This window comes from Eutrigla gurnardus (genome assembly GCF_963514095.1).
Source record: "Eutrigla gurnardus genome assembly, chromosome: 5".
Lineage (NCBI taxonomy): Eukaryota > Metazoa > Chordata > Actinopteri > Perciformes > Triglidae > Eutrigla > Eutrigla gurnardus.
The window spans coordinates 19,029,996-19,045,944 of NC_139919.1; the positions used below are offsets into that span (position 1 = coordinate 19,029,996).

A 15,949-nucleotide genomic window follows, 5' to 3' on the forward strand; every position below is an offset into this window, starting at 1 on the left:
GGAACAAGTTTGGCTACTTGAACCAGAGCAAACCGGTCCATTTCCAGCTTGTCCAAGTCCTTGCTCTGCAAGTATAAGTACAATGAAAACAGAGAAGGTTACAAGGGTTCAAAATATTTTATTTTGTTTTTACCATGTCAATGTCGTGCTGAAAAGCTATGCAAGACCATCCGATGGAAAACCAAAACTTATTTCCTTTTATGAAAAGTATTAGTGTATCAAAGAATATCAGTGTTGACATGCAACAGACAGGTAATTGCATAACATAATTTTCTATCTATATTTTCTATTTCATAAAGTTTCTATCGTATTCAGATTGACTTTACAATGGAAGATTGTATTCGTTGATTTTATTGATGAGCACATCTTGACCACAAGGTCAAAATGATTAAAGTACCCGACGTGTCAACAGTTTTGCGCCTCAAATACACAGCTCATGCATGAAACAATTACAATAGCATTCAGCCCTGAAGCAGGTTAGGTAACATGAACACACATGAAAATTAAAGCAATGCTCAGTCCACAATAGCAGTCACGACCTAAACAAGACTAAACAATTTCATTTTTTTGTTAAATATTTAAGAAATGGATGTACAGTATTTTCACAGTGATATTTAGACCAGTGATATTTACCAGAAGTCTTGCACTCTTATTTGCTCTACCATCAAGGCTCTGCTCTCTCTGTACCAGATTTGTCAGTGCATCCTGAAATCCAACTCATATGTACATTGTTTTACATTTTAACACACCAAGTTGCCAGTTAATCAATACAAGAAACTTAAAAAAACAATAAAAAAAACAATGATATGCAGTTGAAAGCCACAGGGAAAGCTAGTAAGTGGATCTTGAGTTTGTTCTAACAGTTTTAAACAAAACTGAACATTTAACCTTTCACAACGGTAGAATTTATTGCTGGACTGATATATTGACTAAATTATATTTGTCTAAGGGTACCTAATTAGCTAGCAACTGAGTGCATGTGTCTCTACTTTATATCAGTGTCATTAAGGCAAATGTGTAAATTACACACAAGTGCTACTCTTGATGAAAATATATTTGTCTAATATTAAAGTAGAAATGAATAAAGCGAATACGGGCAATACATAGTAAAACCATGCAGGGTCTATAAATGTTATGCTCGACTAGAAAAATATGCATCAGTCCCTTAATTTATAATGTGAAATGTCCATCAAGCTTCAGCTTATACTAGAACTTCCTTCACTTTCTGTGAATACATCCTGATGGAGTAGAAATCCTCATGTGTAACAGATCAGAGAGTGGAGAGGAAGCCGAGTATATAACTGTGTGTGTGTGTGTATATTGTCCTTACATGGAGGACTTTGGATGAGGCTGTTAGTCATACATCAGTCATCTTTGAGCTGAGACAGAATGGAGGCCAGAGTGTGTAGGTGGAGGATAATGACGTGCAGTGACGATGGTCCTTCTCTTTCTCCCTTTGCTGCCACCTAATGTACAGTTCTCTCCTTCTGTCTTTGGTAGTCTGGTAATAAACAGAGAACAACATTATAGTACTGAAAGCAGAAAGGGATGTCGTTATATAATCTCCTACCAGTATGATAAAATTCAGTGACGCCAACGGCTGTTTTCTTGTTGTGGACGTGCAGTGAGATACTCGTCTTAGCTGCAGTATGCAGGTACTGTAACATGCTGGTAGCGAAGTGTTGAGAAGCTTCAAATTCTTGTGCTTTGGTCTCTCAGAAAGAGTTATGTTCTCACCGTCGACTGTCATTGTGATGAGTCATATAACATATCCTGTAGTATTAACTTACATTATTCAGATTGTAGCTGGAATTCTCAAAACTACTTGTTCAATCTCAATCTAATAGAAAATACTTGGAGTACACTGTCAGACCGACAACATGGCAAAGCATTTTGACCTCATTCTGATGGCACTGACATGTTTATTCACATGAGATTTACTTTTATTTTATTTATAAAGGTTGGCCATGCCCCCTCAGTTCGTGGTCTCAGACGCTGAGGGCTGTGACAAAGTAGTGGTATTTGAACACACTTCACACCCAAAAACGTCCTGAACACAGCCAAATGAGAAGAAAATAGAGTGCCCGTGGATACACACACCAACAAACACATGATTGAGAGGGAATATTTTTGTATCGGTCTATACTGTTAAAAGGTGCTGTATTTGGCATTCTGAACATTAATATAGCAACAAACAACTATTTGCTATGTACAGATATACTGTAGATTCCCTCTCCCTCTGTGGGTGCTGTTATCTGAGCTCCTCTGCTTCATGTCGAAGCCAGGCTTTAAGTGCATATTTCTGCAGAGCCACCGCTCTACACTGCTCTCATATGGTGGTTACAGCTGATAATGCCGTCCCGACCAACAGCACCGCCATGGAAGGGTAGCATCCCCCTCTCAGGTAACTGTAAGCAACGTCAGCTGAGAACCACCGGCTCGCCACCGCCATGCTGAGAGCAGTTGGGAGGCAATTAAAAATGCTTCAATGCTTCCAATGTTCTGATGCTGTTAAATGTTTGTTTGTATCAAAAATGTTTGGAAACAAAGCAAGAAAGCAGAGCTGTTTTCTCAATTATGATCAGTCAAGAAACACGCAGATGGTTTATCTCACAATTTAAGTCAAACATCAATTACTATACATAAATATATTTATGGTCACAAAAAAGTGATGGGGCCATCAAAGACAAAGTAGAGTGCAGTACAGACTCTTTTAACATGACTTAGAGATTGTCATCATGATTTTGATAGGATTTTGTAGAGTAAGACTTACTGTAAGGAAAAAAGCGAACCCTCATCAGTATTTCTCGCGCAGTCTTCAGAATCTCTACAGCCTAAAGAGGAAGAAGACATTAATGCAAAATAACAAAAGACTATCATCACCATCATCATCAGACTATCAGTGAAGATTTGGTAGATATTCCATAATAATGTGTTATATATATATAATAAAGTGCTGCTCTGACTTACTCTTGAGTGCTCTATGTCCTGGAAATCAACCTCATTCACAGAAAGAACCTGGTCTCCCTCTTGCAGCCCTGCTCTGTGAGCATCTGAGTCTGGGACCACCTGCCAGCACATCACACACACACATTAGAAAATACATTGTGCAAACAGTTAGTAAGCACCACAACAAGTCTGAATGACAGTAAAAGTCATAGCAAAGACTGGGGCCACACACACACACACACACACACACACACACACACCTTAGATATAAAGATTCCCAACTGTGACGCCTTGCCCCCACGGATGTTGAAGCCCAGCTGTGCTCCTGGAGGTTTCTTCAATACAATAGTACGAGGTAGGAACTGGGTGAGCTCATTGTTGTAGTCAGGCTGATGAACCCGCTGAAAATGTTCAAGGAAAAAGAAAAGCTGACAATGTACGACCACGATGGTGCCATAATATCCATTATGGCCGTGTGAGCTTAGTTCTTCTTATACACTTTGTGATAAGAATAAAAATGTTAACCTGCAATGGTGGCATTACATACCAGATGATTGGGAACATTTCACACATAAACATATTTGAAAATCTGCAGAAAAGTTACAAACACCATGTGGCAGTTAATTTAGATACTTATATAAAGTTCCTCTATATTGGATATCTCAGAAACTGTATTGACAACTCAAGCTTCACTTATTTTCTTTTCACGGAGCTTTCAACTGCATTACATGGTCTTATGTCTGTCGGACGTTCACTGACTTCTGGTGCAGTGACCGGTTTTAGTCCAACAGCCAGTGTTGTGTTCCTAGTGCTGATGAAGTCTATTGTGCAGGGACACGGACACATGGCATACAGACTACATCAGCTCTCTCATCCGCCTCCAACACAAGTGGCCACCTTGAAACAGTGACTGGGGTTATGATCGCACCCCCAGAAATGACAAGCTGTTGACATATGACGGAAATTTCCCAAGTAGGTCCTGTCCCATCTCCGTGTCTGAGAAAACTCCATACATCCCCTGATAAAGTCCTAAGGATGCAGTTGAAAGATTCAGGGGAAAAAAGGCTAGTAAACCTCTGTGGACCTTGAGTTAAATATGCCCCAAACATACCTCTTGTGGGGCTATCCATGCAGGTGGGTTCTCATAGGAAGGCAGGAATACCACTGGGAGCTGGTAGTCGTCATAAGGAATTTTCTGATCCATAGTTTATGAAAACACCTAAAGACAAACGGTACATTGCTCTGAATAGCGCTTCCTCAAGATTTAAGAAGTTACTACCTGCTATATAAATAAAAGCAAACGGTTATATTTATGAATCTCTATAATTGCAAATCAACACTTTATCTATATCATGTTAACTACAGTATAAAACGAGCAAGGGAACATAACAATAACGTAACGTCCCGTTATTGTACGTTCAGGTCACATATTGTCAAATAATTACGTAGTTAACATTAAAGCAAGGGGACCTGTTGCCATAATATATACTTTAAATGTACGTTAGTACACTTATGTATTATGGACAGTGGATAATTTCATACTGTCATATGGAAACGATATGCTAGCTAATGCTGCAGTTAGCTCACTAGCTAACTTCGAAAGGAGTCTGCTCTGCTCATTTCACCAGACATCATTTTGAACTAACGTTCATTATAATTTCAACTATAAAGAATGGATATAGTATTCAGCCGGTGGATGAGAAACGCTGAGTGGCAGCTACAAAACAGTAAACGATCTCACCTGTCAGTCTTAGGGCTAACTAGCTAGCAAACAGCCAGCAACAACAAGCACTTTTTCTTGTTTAAACGATGACTGCTATCCAGTGCTCTGCCGCCACCTACTGGCACGGAGGAGTCACGCCAACATGCAGAGAAAATACTGAAATCCCAAACAATAAAATCAGATCAGATCAGATCAGGGGAAATTCAAGTAGTAAAGATTCCTCCACTTTTACCAGTAAACGAAACAGTCTAGATAATAAGTGCTTTTGCTTTTGATACTTCAAGTATGTTTTGGTGCCAGTACTTTTAAATGTATAACTTTTACTTGCAACACAGTATTCCTATACTGTGACATTTTTTATTTTTACTTACAGTAAATAGACAATACTTTTTCCTGCATATCTTAAGTTTCTCTTTTCAAACTGCTGTACAAAAAAAAATCTTAATTTTCAGTATGTCAAAATGTATATTTTGTATATTCAAATTGAAGAAAGTGTGGTATATTTTATTATATAGCATGAGGCTTTTATTTACTGCCAAAATTGCACACAGATGAGAGTTGTTACAGATAAATGATTAATTAAAAACCTTGATGAAACTATTTATAGTCTCATTAAGATCACTATCAGAACATTAAGGTCCAGGTCCAATTCCTGGAATCACGTGAAATTAAGGAGGGATACTTACTGGGAGGAGAGGTGACGCATGCTTCTACAATCCTGTCTTTGGAAATATGTTGAAAAAAGTCCCCAATTTTAAAAACATCTGAGACGAGTATGTGGGGTTTATCGAAGCGGGTCATTTTAGCCTGTCAGTTTCCTTCCTTTAAACTGGTTTTTAATTATCTGTGAAGCCTACCTGAGTTGAACTGCTTGGATCCTCCCTCTCAGTTTGGGCAACACCCCTTCATCCCTGCACCCATTCATGTGGGACTATTCACATTCAGTTCACGTGCTCACCGAAGTGGAAGGGATGAGAGGGAAGTAGCGTGGAGGCAAGCAGAGTGGTTTTCCCACGGAGGGTTTCGGCTGCACTACAGAGGAATTCAACAGTAGTGTGATTAATGGTGAGTGTCGATTCATAGATAGATAGATAGATAGATAGATAGATAGATAGATAGATAGATAGATAGATAGATAGATAGATAGATAGATAGATAGATAGATAGATAGATAGATAGATAGATAGATAGATAGATAGATAGATAGATAGATAGATAGATAGATAGATAGATAGATAGATAGATAGCTACTGTAATTACATATTTCTGTTAAAGTCTAGATAAAAGGCCTCTTTGATCGCGTTGTTATTGAAAGCTGTCAGAGAACTTTTGAGATTAATCCAATCGCTTGTGAGTGTTTTATTAATACATTTATGGGTAATTGATGACAAATTAAATTCAAAAGTAACAATGAAAGTAAAACAGCCAAAACAATTCCTATAACTGCGATAAGGGAAGCGTGTTTATTTATTCCAAAGTTTGAGCAGCATCACCTGCATGACGATCAGAGAGCATGAGACTGATTGCATAAACATGAATCATTTAAAAATGTATTATTGGATGTAATATATTCCTAATGACTTTTTATTGCAGTTGTGTAACCGCTAATCTATTTTAGTGGGTAATTACCGTTGACAACCAGCGTGAAGTGATAACACCAAAGTGGCTGAGTGGATTGGGAAGGTGTGTCTCCGTGTGATTGCTGAATCTGCTGAACCAAGCAGGTGTCACTCCGTGTGGGGCCTTTATTTTATGTAGAGTTGTCCATTGCATTAAGTGATATCCTTTCACTTTGAATATGTAGTAAGTGAATCATGTATGAGTTTGGAAATGAGAGTGACAATTGAAGCATCATTAATTACATATACAGCCACTATGTCTGTCAGGGCCATAAAAAATGACATTGTTGTCAGGCACTCAACCGGAGGAAGTATTTAATTGTTCTTTGATTATAAGTGGGACATTTCCCTTCCTCTTCATCTTGTCACTGGTTGTCATTCTACAGTTAATACACAACCGTCAGCTCGGGTTTAAAACTTCCTTGTAAATTCTCAGATTGCACAGTGAGACAAGGCGCCTTGGGTTTCACCGCAGTGACATTTACACGTGGACCTGTCTAAACATGCACACACTACATGGTGATGGAATTCTTTTATTTATTTTATCCTCTTTCATTTATCTTGACCTGTTTGATCTATTCAAAACTCATGACCTCACCTTTAACTTACTCCACGTCCTGAGGGCTTTGACTGTGGAAACAAAACGAACAATCCAGGCGAGAAGATAGCTGGCAACACCTCAAGTCAAATCAAGTCTAACAAGTAACAGTTGGTCGTATTAAAAACTTTTCACAATAGAAAACCTGTTGCTCAATGTGCCTCGTTGGTGGGGGACAAACCATAGCGTGTGAATTTTCCTATGTCCCTTCTGGAGGAGGTGATCGAAACTTGGCACAACTGTGCAGCTATAAGTCCCAACATGTTTACAAGCATCTTGCTGTGCCCTGTTCTCAGGCTACAGCACATCAACACAAACAAATGCAGTGTAAAACTTTTAAACGAAACCCTAATGAAGCCATTTTTTCCAGTCCCTCTCGGTGCGTGGATGTGCCAGTCACTGTGGCTGTTTGTGCTGCAAAGGCTCCAATAGTGTGACTTCACTCTCAGGCCGCTCTGTGCACTAGACTCTCAATACCCCATGGTGTTGGCCATTGTAAATGCTGCCAGTGGTGATACCCCATTTTGCACACAGGCTCTATTGAGAGGCTTATTGAGCAGGGTTTGCATTAATACTCCCCCTCCCTGGTTTGCTTTCCTCTTTCTCCTCCCTACACTTGGTAGGTGAATGAGGCCTGGGGCCTCTCTCTCCCTGATATCCAGAGAAAAGCGCTCTCCAGGCTGCCTCCATCCTTCTTCATGTATCAGGTGTCCAGATCGCACTGAACAGGGTCCGCACTGAATGAGGAGGAGACGTGATGTCTCAAGACGACAGCTGTTGCAGAGTTTGCAGCCGGGGCTTATATAGCTGCCACTGGAAGCGCTCCAGTGTAGCCAAGAGAAGGGTGAGTATATTTAACCATCTTTGTGTTTATCAATATATTCTTATATATTCTTATTGTTCAGATAATGATTCAGAACTCTAATTTCCTTAGTTTGTAAAGTTTATGAAACAATTGTTCCAAATTACTATTTCAGTCTTCATGTTCCTTTTACTCGCACTGAGCATAACCTTAAAAAATCCCTGTAATCAGGGATTAACGTTCCACCAGACTGAATTTAGAAATGTAGAATATTTCCATTGAACAGTTTAGCCGCAAGAATCCCATGACTTTAAATGCATTTTAAATCAAAGTGGATGCATTTTTCTTGAGAGAAAGCTGATCACATATTTTTGACGATAGTGACGATGATGACATTTCTGTGCCAAGAAAAACAAGTAAACTCACAGGCCCCGACAGGCTTGTTGTGGACTTATGTGGAACAGGATTATAAAGGGGTGGTGGTGGGAATGTGTCTGCCTATAATTCTGTACAGAAATGAGAGTAGGGTTAGGTATGTTATTGACGTGAAAGTGCATGAAGGGCCCGTTTGTTGAGAGCTGTCAAGACACAGCACAGGATGCAAAACCAACTAGAAAAAAAAATTGGAAATGTTCCATTGTCTTCTCAGATAAAATTCCACAAATACTTACACTTCTGCGCACACAGCATGCAAATGATTATTATTATTTTAACCCTCATGACCTCAACGCCCTAAAAGCGTTACATATTTCTCCTGTTCTTTTTCTTTCATTTTAGCATGCATGCTGTTGGTTCTCCGTTGTGGCTCTGGTCTCCCTGCTCTCCCTGAGCTGGATGTACATCTGTCTGGTAACTTTCAACGACAGAGAGGATATTAACTGGTAAGTGATCACAAATGGATCCAGCACAAAAGCCCAGAATCCTCTCTTTTCTTCTCTTTCTTTATTGGTGACCTTTATTCCCCTAACCCTGCGCTGCCCTCTTTTGTTCTATTATCAGGCAGGGCTTCGCCAAACTGAAACGATGGGTGAACTGGTTCATGGTCCTTGTCATTGTTTCTGCCGTGTTAACCAGCTACTGCGTTCTGCTGCTGGTGAGAATATAGTAACAAGTGTTGAGGCTGTGATGTTTACATTTTGTGATCGATGTGCCTTATTGTCACAGGAGTGGTTAATTACTGGAGATTAGATAGCAGAATAAGAAACACACAATAGCTGTAATTTGTCCCATGGGACCAGATATGACGGCTCAGAAACTAGATCTGTTAATTAAAAAAGTATCATTCTTCAAAAATAGTAAGAAGCCATGGTTGCAATTTCATAATCCACTGCCATTCATTACAGCTCTTTGCATTGTTCCAAGTTGCCTTAGGGGAACCACTCAACTTACACTGGCTACACAAGGTATACGTCCATCTGTTTGTTTTCTCCCAAACATGCATCCTCTATTGAGGTTGTTCAAATTGTTGAACGCCATATTTGTATGTTTCTCTGCACAGATCTTCTTATGTCTTGGTGTGTTATTCATCGCTGTCGGAGTGACAGGAATTTGTCTCCAGTGGCGACAGGAATGGCCGACCGTTCCTCTCTCACTCCAGGTACAGAATATTATACCTTATTGGTTGATTACTGGCATGAGATGGGCTGTTTCACCTTTAATTGTCTGTGTCCACGCGTTCTTTATGTACGTGCATCCGCAGGCCACAGCTCCTTTCTTGCAGTTTGGCGCCGTCGGGGCGTTGACCCTGCTGAGCTCGTTCGTCTTCCGGGGCTTCCACACAGCCGAGGGGAAATGTACGTATCAGATGTCATTTAAAAGCACAGGTTGACATGAGCAGCGAGCAGCTACAGACGTATCATCACTCTGCTTACATACTGTGAAAGAGTCATTTTCAATAGCTTGAAGGGAAACGTGATTAAAGATGTAATAGATATGCCACAGTTATACATTTGGATGAAATTTAAAATAAATAAATAACACACTCAAGTTGGTTTCCTCTGTGCAAATCTTAACCACTTTATTTTTATGAAACTCAGTGTGAAACATTGATTTGTAATAAATCGCTACTGCTTCACTAAGTTTTGTAATTTGCATGTTATCTATGATGCTCCCACAGTGCAATGTTCCTTGTTATCTCACACTGATGTACAGGCTCTGTTCAGACAGTTATTCCCAGCTTGATCTCATTGTCAGAACGTTTGTTCTCACCAGGTTCTAAGTTCCTGATTGCGGGGACTTTTGTCGTGCTGTCAGCGGCCATCTTCCTGTGTCCTCTGGGCATCCGCTCTCCTTGTCTGATAGAGCTGCACGAATTACCTGAGAAGCCAGAGCTCATTGGTCACCGCGGCGCACCGATGGTGAGCATCCTGTTTTTGACTTGACAGCACCCTTAAGGTACATTCACATTGTGTTGCAATTCTTTTTTTTTCAACTTGATTGGCCCTCAGGAAATGTGTCTGGGTAAAACATCAAACCCACAGAGCTACAGACTGAGGTACCAGCCATGAGTAGTTACCTGGGAAACTGACCATCAGCTGACTAAGAATGACACCCTGTGTGACCTGACCTGTGGTCATCCACTGTTAATCTGTCTAAGAGGATGGAGAGGACACTCGAGCCTTGGATATTCCTCTTTTATGGAAAATGTGAGACAGTTGTGTGGTTTAACACCAACTACTGGCCACTTAACTGCACTTTCTGAAAGAGCTGTGTTATGGTTTAATGATCATTTCATGGGACATTTTGAGAAATATGCTATTCGCATATATAAGTATATCAGCAGCTCTCTGACAGGAAGTCAAAGCTTGAATGAAGATCTTGATATAACTGAGGCGGGCTGGGAATGGCAAAGCAGAGCAGGCAGAGGAACTGAAGGTGGAGCCGGCGTGGTGAACCGGAGACAGAGAACAAAGTGTGAAAAGAGGTTGAGTTTACTGTTATGTTAAATCACATTTTCATGCATTCACATGACAGCAGCTACACACGCCTGGCCCGGCTCAGGTGTGAACAAACGTCTAATCATGTGAGGGCCCCATGTGCCGCGCTGCTCTGTCCTTGTTAGTTGACTGTGCTCCTGGGTCGCCACTAAGCTCAATTTAACCCCGTGTCTGTGGGGTTGTGTGTGCTCACTCAGCTTTAGGGTAGTTTGTGAGCTTAAGCACACGAGTGTGCCTCACCCATCTGTCCTCACTGTGTTCAGCTGGCCCCGGAGAACACCATGATGTCGTTCAACAGGAGCATCGCGTGCGGCGTGGTCGCCTTTGAGACAGACGTACAGCTCAGGTACAGTGCATTTTAAAATGATTTCTACAGACCCATAACACTAACTGAGCAGTCGCCAAGCCCTATTAATTACTATCGCTATGGCACACAGTTTATAAGGATAAGAGCGTCAGAATAAAATTCTGAAATAGAAACCAGAAATTACATTATATATAATATATATATATATATATATATATATATATATATATATATATATATATATGGGCTGCACAGTGGTGTAGTGGGTCCCGAACCCGGGAATTGAATTCTCGGGTCCGGGTTCCTTCTGTGTGGAGTTTGCATGTTCTCCCCGTGTAAGCGTGGGTTCTCTCCGGGTTCTCCGGCTTCCTCCCACAGTCCAAAGACATGCAGGATGGGGATAGGTTCATTGGTGACTCTAAATTGCCCGTAGGTGTGAATGTGAGCGTGAATGGTTGTCTGTCTCTACATGTCTCCCTGTGATAGACTGGTTACCTGTCTGTCTCTACATGTCAGCCCTGTGATAGACTGGTTACCTGTCTGTCTCTACATGTCGGCCCTGTGATAGACTGGTTACCTGTCTGTTTCTACATGTCAGCCCTGTGATAGACTGGTTACCTGTCTGTCTCTACATGTCAGCCCTGTGATAGACTGGTTACCTGTCTGTCTCTAAATGTCGGCCGTGTGATAGACTGGTTACCTGTCTGTCTCTACATGTCGGCCCTGTGATAGACTGGTTACCTGTCTGTCTCTACATGTCGGCCCTTTGATAGACTGGTTACCTGTCTGTCTCTACATGTCGGCCCTGTGATAGACTGGTTACCTGTCTGTCTCTACATGTCGGCCCTGTGATAGACTGGTTACCTGTCTGTCTCTACATGTCGGCCCTGTGATAGACTGGTTACCTGTCTGTCTCTACATGTCGGCCCTGTGATAGACTGGTTACCTGTCTTTCTCTACATGTCGGCCCTTTGATAGACTGGTTACCTGTCTGTCTCTACATGTCGGCCCTGTGATAGACTGGTTACCTGTCTGTCTCTACATGTCGGCCCTGTGATAGACTGGTTACCTGTCTGTCTCTACATGTCAGCCCTGTGATAGACTAGTTACCTGTCTGCCTCTACATGTCAGCCCTGTGATAGACTGGTTACCTGTCTGTCTCTACATGTCGGCCCTGTGATAGACTGGTTACCTGTCTGTCTCTACATGTCGGCCCTGTGATAGACTGGTTACCTGTCTGTCTCTACATGTCGGCCCTGTGATAGACTGGTTACCTGTCTGTCTCTACATGTCGGCCCTGTGATAAACTGGTTACCTGTCTGTCTCTACATGTCGGCCCTGTGATAGACTGGTTACCTGTCCAGGGTGTACCCTGCCTTCACCCAATGACAGCTGGGAATGGCTCCAGCCCCCCGCGTGACCCTGAATATAGGATAAACGGTAGACAATGGATGGATGGATAATATATACCGGTATATATATTGTTTGGACCTTTGTGTTTTTCTTACCTAGTAAAGACAGAACTCCCTTCTTGATGCACGACCATAACGCTGAGTTCTTGTGGAGAACGACAAATGTTCAAGAGAGGTTTCCCGGCAAAGACTTCCACTTCAGCACCAACCTGACCTGGGAGGAATTGCAGAGTCTGAATGCAGGCGAATGGTTCGTAAAGGTGAGTGCTGTGCTTTGACACGTGCTTGTCCGCACGGCGATAAAAAAAAACCCCCCATAAAGATTTATGTGTTTATCATGCTACACTTACAGGAAGTATTATCTGGCTTTCCAGACAGATCCTTTCCGTTCAGTGTCCAAGCTCTCAAAAGAAGAGATGGAAACAGCCAGCAATCAGACCATACCCTCCTTACTTCAGCTCCTCAAGCTCGCCCAGCAGCACAACATCTCAGTGATATTCGACCTATATAGTCCCAACCAAGAAGATGACACAGTGGACACAGTTAACACGATCCTGAGTTCGGGCATTGACCCGAGCCTGGTAAGTCAGATTCTAATGAATTCTAATCCAATTTGTGATATTTCAGGATGGAGTAATGTCTTGTATATTCCTTTTTATAGGTCCTCTGGCTTCCTCCAGAACAAAGAGAATATGTAAATAAGATTGCTCCAGGCTTCGTCCAGGTCTATAACAACGAAAGTGATATGCTTTACGAAGGGGGGAACCACCTGAATGTGAAATACAGCAAGTTTAATATGGAAGAAATCAGGTAAGGAAATAAATATGACACAGAATACACACATTATATCCATTAGAGGGTGCCTGGAGGCATGCACAGCGTGCTAATTAATAAAGAGTATGTGTAGCATGCTGAGACACAGCACCGGCACGGAATATAGGGGCGTTGGATCAGCCTCTGGGGAATGAGATTCAGATGATATCCCAACCCGGGAGTGTTGCTTCACGGATGAGCAAACAAACCTTTAAAAAAATCCAGGATGAAATGGAGTGAAGCATGTACTGTTGTCCTTGGCTTATAGTACAGGCTTTCTTCATGTCTTCCACATAAAACAAATCACTGGGCAGCGAAGGTTAGCACCGTTTACACATAAAGATACAACTTAAACCCTTTTAATCACACTCATTTGGTCACAATGAAACGGTGTGTGTGATAACTGTGTGTGTGTCAGGGACCATGATGCCGGTGATGGCATGGTGTGTGTGTGTTTCTTTTTATCCATGTATGCAAGCAGAAAAACTATGTTTTTACATTATTCATATATTTAATTGATATTGGTATTTAAATAAATTATGAAAATGATTGATGAGTAAAAGTGTAATATACATTTGCATCCACATAAACAAACGTACACGCACCTTTGTACACACATACAGACACACACACACATTTACTGTGATGCTTACCATCGATTCTTGTCTTCCGGTACGCTTCTATCTCCGTTTACTGTGTTTGTGTTGGACAGGGAGCTCCGGAGCAGGAACGTGACGGTGAACCTGTGGGTGGTTAATGAGCGTTGGCTGTTCTCTCTGCTGTGGTGTGCGGGGGCCAGCTCTGTTACCACCAACTCCTGCCACCTCCTAAAAGACATGGAGCAGCCCGACTGGGTCATGGTGAGCAACGCATACAGCGCCATGTGCTGAACAGCACATGCTTTACTCCACTTCTTGTTCCTTTTTTCACTATTCACCATGAAACACCATGAATTGGAGCACTTTTTGTTTTTTGGAGTGTTTACCAAAATATGTTTGCATGACCATATGAACATTCTTGTATGTTACAGAGCCCTTTAAAATACACAACAATATGGATTATCGTGGACGTGGCATCTATTCTGATAATGACAGTACTCTACATTTTTCAGCGGTAAGCACAGCAGATGTTTCACTCACACATTTGTGTCTGATGTTTGAAAATGAAAGTGAATAGACTGACTCATCCACTTCACTGTCTCTGCCAGGAAAACACACTGTTTGTGTAACAGACAAGGTAACGTATGTTCAGTAAACGATAGAAGTGCAACTCATGATTGCTTTCATTATTGATCAATCGACAGATTGTTTTCACAATTGTTAATTAATTAATCCTTAAGTCCATTGAATATTTGACAATATTTCCCAAAGCCTAATGTGACATTCAAATTTGCAGTCCAAAACTGGAATATTTTTACTTCACTATAATATAAGATAAAAAATCTGTAAATCTGGAACAAAAGAATGTTTTCACCGTTATGCTTTTGAAAAATGACTTAAGTGATTAATTGATTATGATTGTTATTGAAGATCTTCTGTTGATAGACTAACCTTTAACTGACTAATTGTTTCAACTCTGTTTTCTACTCTAACGATACTAAAAAAGACCACCAGTATTTATTTTATTAACATTTAAGTGTTAAACTCACCAGATAACAGCTTGTTGACTAAAGTGAGTTCACCCAACTCCATCTATGTTGCTAATTACATTTTTAAAAGGGGTGATATCATTATCTCTATCGCTATCATTTGGGTTTGACATGAAGTTAATGACTGTATAATGTAACTATAACGACACAATTATTCCTGGCAATAAAAAATGTGAGCCTGTACTCATCAAATAACAAATTACTTTTTTAAGAATGTTATATTCTGCAAGATAATGGACAAGGAGTTTATCATTTGGGGTTAGGGTTCTTACTAGAAAATTATTTAATAACCATAAACAAAACAACAGCATTTACACATTTTTAAATTTTTATTAATTTGTCTGTTTTTCTAACTTTTTGTACACAGGGACGGAGAATCAAAGAAATAATACTTCAGCCTGGAATGAGAAAGAACTGTCTCCCTTCTTACCCACCGGGTAGTTCGCCCGACTCCAGCAGGAGATGTTGGGACATACATTCTTGTCTGCATCACCAGAATAGTTTGGACCTAAAACGGGAAGAAAGCACGTTAATGTGAATAAACATACCCGCTAGCCTATTCCGAAGCCATGACAATAAGAATGTTGTTGATTTCAGAGATTATAAAGATATTAACCAAAATAGAAGCAATATGCCACTGTTTCTGGTTAACTGGGTTTTGATCATTCTTCTGTTGCTACTGAACTTATAAAGCTTTTCTCTAATTGCATCACTGAAACGTGCACTGTAGATCTGCAATGGATTCCCTCCGAGCACTGTTATATCCTTTTGTTGTTTTCAATTTGTTTCAATTTTTTTTTCATGGTGTCACCACTGCAGGAAAGATGTAATAGCAAGATGTGTCTGTACTGTAACCTGAGCCAAAAGCACAAAAAATATTTAAAAAATATTGTTTGTGTTTACACATCTTGCCTGCATAATGAACAGGCCTTAGCCCTATACATTTTGCTGATAATAGTTTTACATATTGAAAGCAGTAAAGGAGTATTTTTACATTGGGGCCTTTGTACGTTCACTTCAGTAAAAGATTTGAATACTATTCCACTGACATCTGTGTGTTCTCTCCACAAAATGCAACATAACACACTTAAATCATTATCTGATTGATCTGAATCGCGTCACCTGATATTACAATGAAGTAA

At 40.7% G+C, this 15,949-nt stretch overlaps 2 protein-coding genes across 3 annotated transcripts; one reads left to right on the top strand and one right to left on the bottom strand.

Moving 5' to 3' along the window:
• Positions 1 to 563: 563 nt before the first annotated feature.
• Positions 564 to 4,800, bottom strand: pdzd11 (PDZ domain containing 11). Its single transcript, XM_084009086.1, has 6 exons — positions 4,691 to 4,800; positions 4,061 to 4,168; positions 3,210 to 3,350; positions 2,971 to 3,069; positions 2,774 to 2,834; positions 564 to 1,501 (listed from the first exon to the last, which is right to left on the bottom strand). Exons 2-6 carry the CDS (start codon positions 4,151 to 4,153, stop codon positions 1,467 to 1,469), a joined length of 429 nt encoding a protein of 142 aa, XP_083865212.1. The 5' UTR covers positions 4,154 to 4,168; positions 4,691 to 4,800; the 3' UTR covers positions 564 to 1,466.
• Positions 4,801 to 5,606: 806 nt separating this feature from the next.
• Positions 5,607 to 15,846, top strand: gdpd2 (glycerophosphodiester phosphodiesterase domain containing 2). Of its 2 annotated transcripts, none has more exons than XM_084009083.1 (16): positions 5,607 to 5,737; positions 7,513 to 7,733; positions 8,469 to 8,572; positions 8,691 to 8,784; positions 9,035 to 9,094; positions 9,190 to 9,288; positions 9,391 to 9,484; positions 9,903 to 10,048; positions 10,891 to 10,973; positions 12,447 to 12,606; positions 12,721 to 12,927; positions 13,008 to 13,156; positions 13,872 to 14,019; positions 14,190 to 14,272; positions 14,367 to 14,395; positions 15,175 to 15,846. In XM_084009083.1, exons 2-16 carry the CDS (start codon positions 7,647 to 7,649, stop codon positions 15,246 to 15,248), a joined length of 1,617 nt encoding a protein of 538 aa, XP_083865209.1. In that variant the 5' UTR covers positions 5,607 to 5,737; positions 7,513 to 7,646; the 3' UTR covers positions 15,249 to 15,846. The 2 variants fall into 2 exon arrangements, with proteins under 2 accessions (XP_083865209.1, XP_083865210.1); XM_084009084.1 differs by lacking the exon at positions 5,607 to 5,737 and adding an exon at positions 6,015 to 6,408.
• Positions 15,847 to 15,949: the final 103 nt, after the last annotated feature.

Excerpts from the sequence above, each read along its gene's own strand:
- pdzd11 (XM_084009086.1), bottom strand. The coding sequence starts at position 4,153 with ATGGATCAGAAAATTCCTTATGACGACTACCAGCTCCCAGTGGTATTC. Across the intron at positions 3,070-3,209 it reads TGGGAATCTTTATATCTAAG|GTGGTCCCAGACTCAGATGC; the intron begins GTGTGTGTGTGT and ends ATGTGCTGGCAG. Across the intron at positions 1,502-2,773 it reads GGTTCGCTTTTTTCCTTACA|ACTACCAAAGACAGAAGGAG; the intron begins GTAAGTCTTACT and ends GTTTATTACCAG.
- gdpd2 (XM_084009083.1), top strand. The coding sequence starts at position 7,647 with ATGTCTCAAGACGACAGCTGTTGCAGAGTTTGCAGCCGGGGCTTATAT. Across the intron at positions 7,734-8,468 it reads CCAGTGTAGCCAAGAGAAGG|CATGCATGCTGTTGGTTCTC; the intron begins GTGAGTATATTT and ends CTTTCATTTTAG. Across the intron at positions 14,273-14,366 it reads GTACTCTACATTTTTCAGCG|GAAAACACACTGTTTGTGTA; the intron begins GTAAGCACAGCA and ends TGTCTCTGCCAG.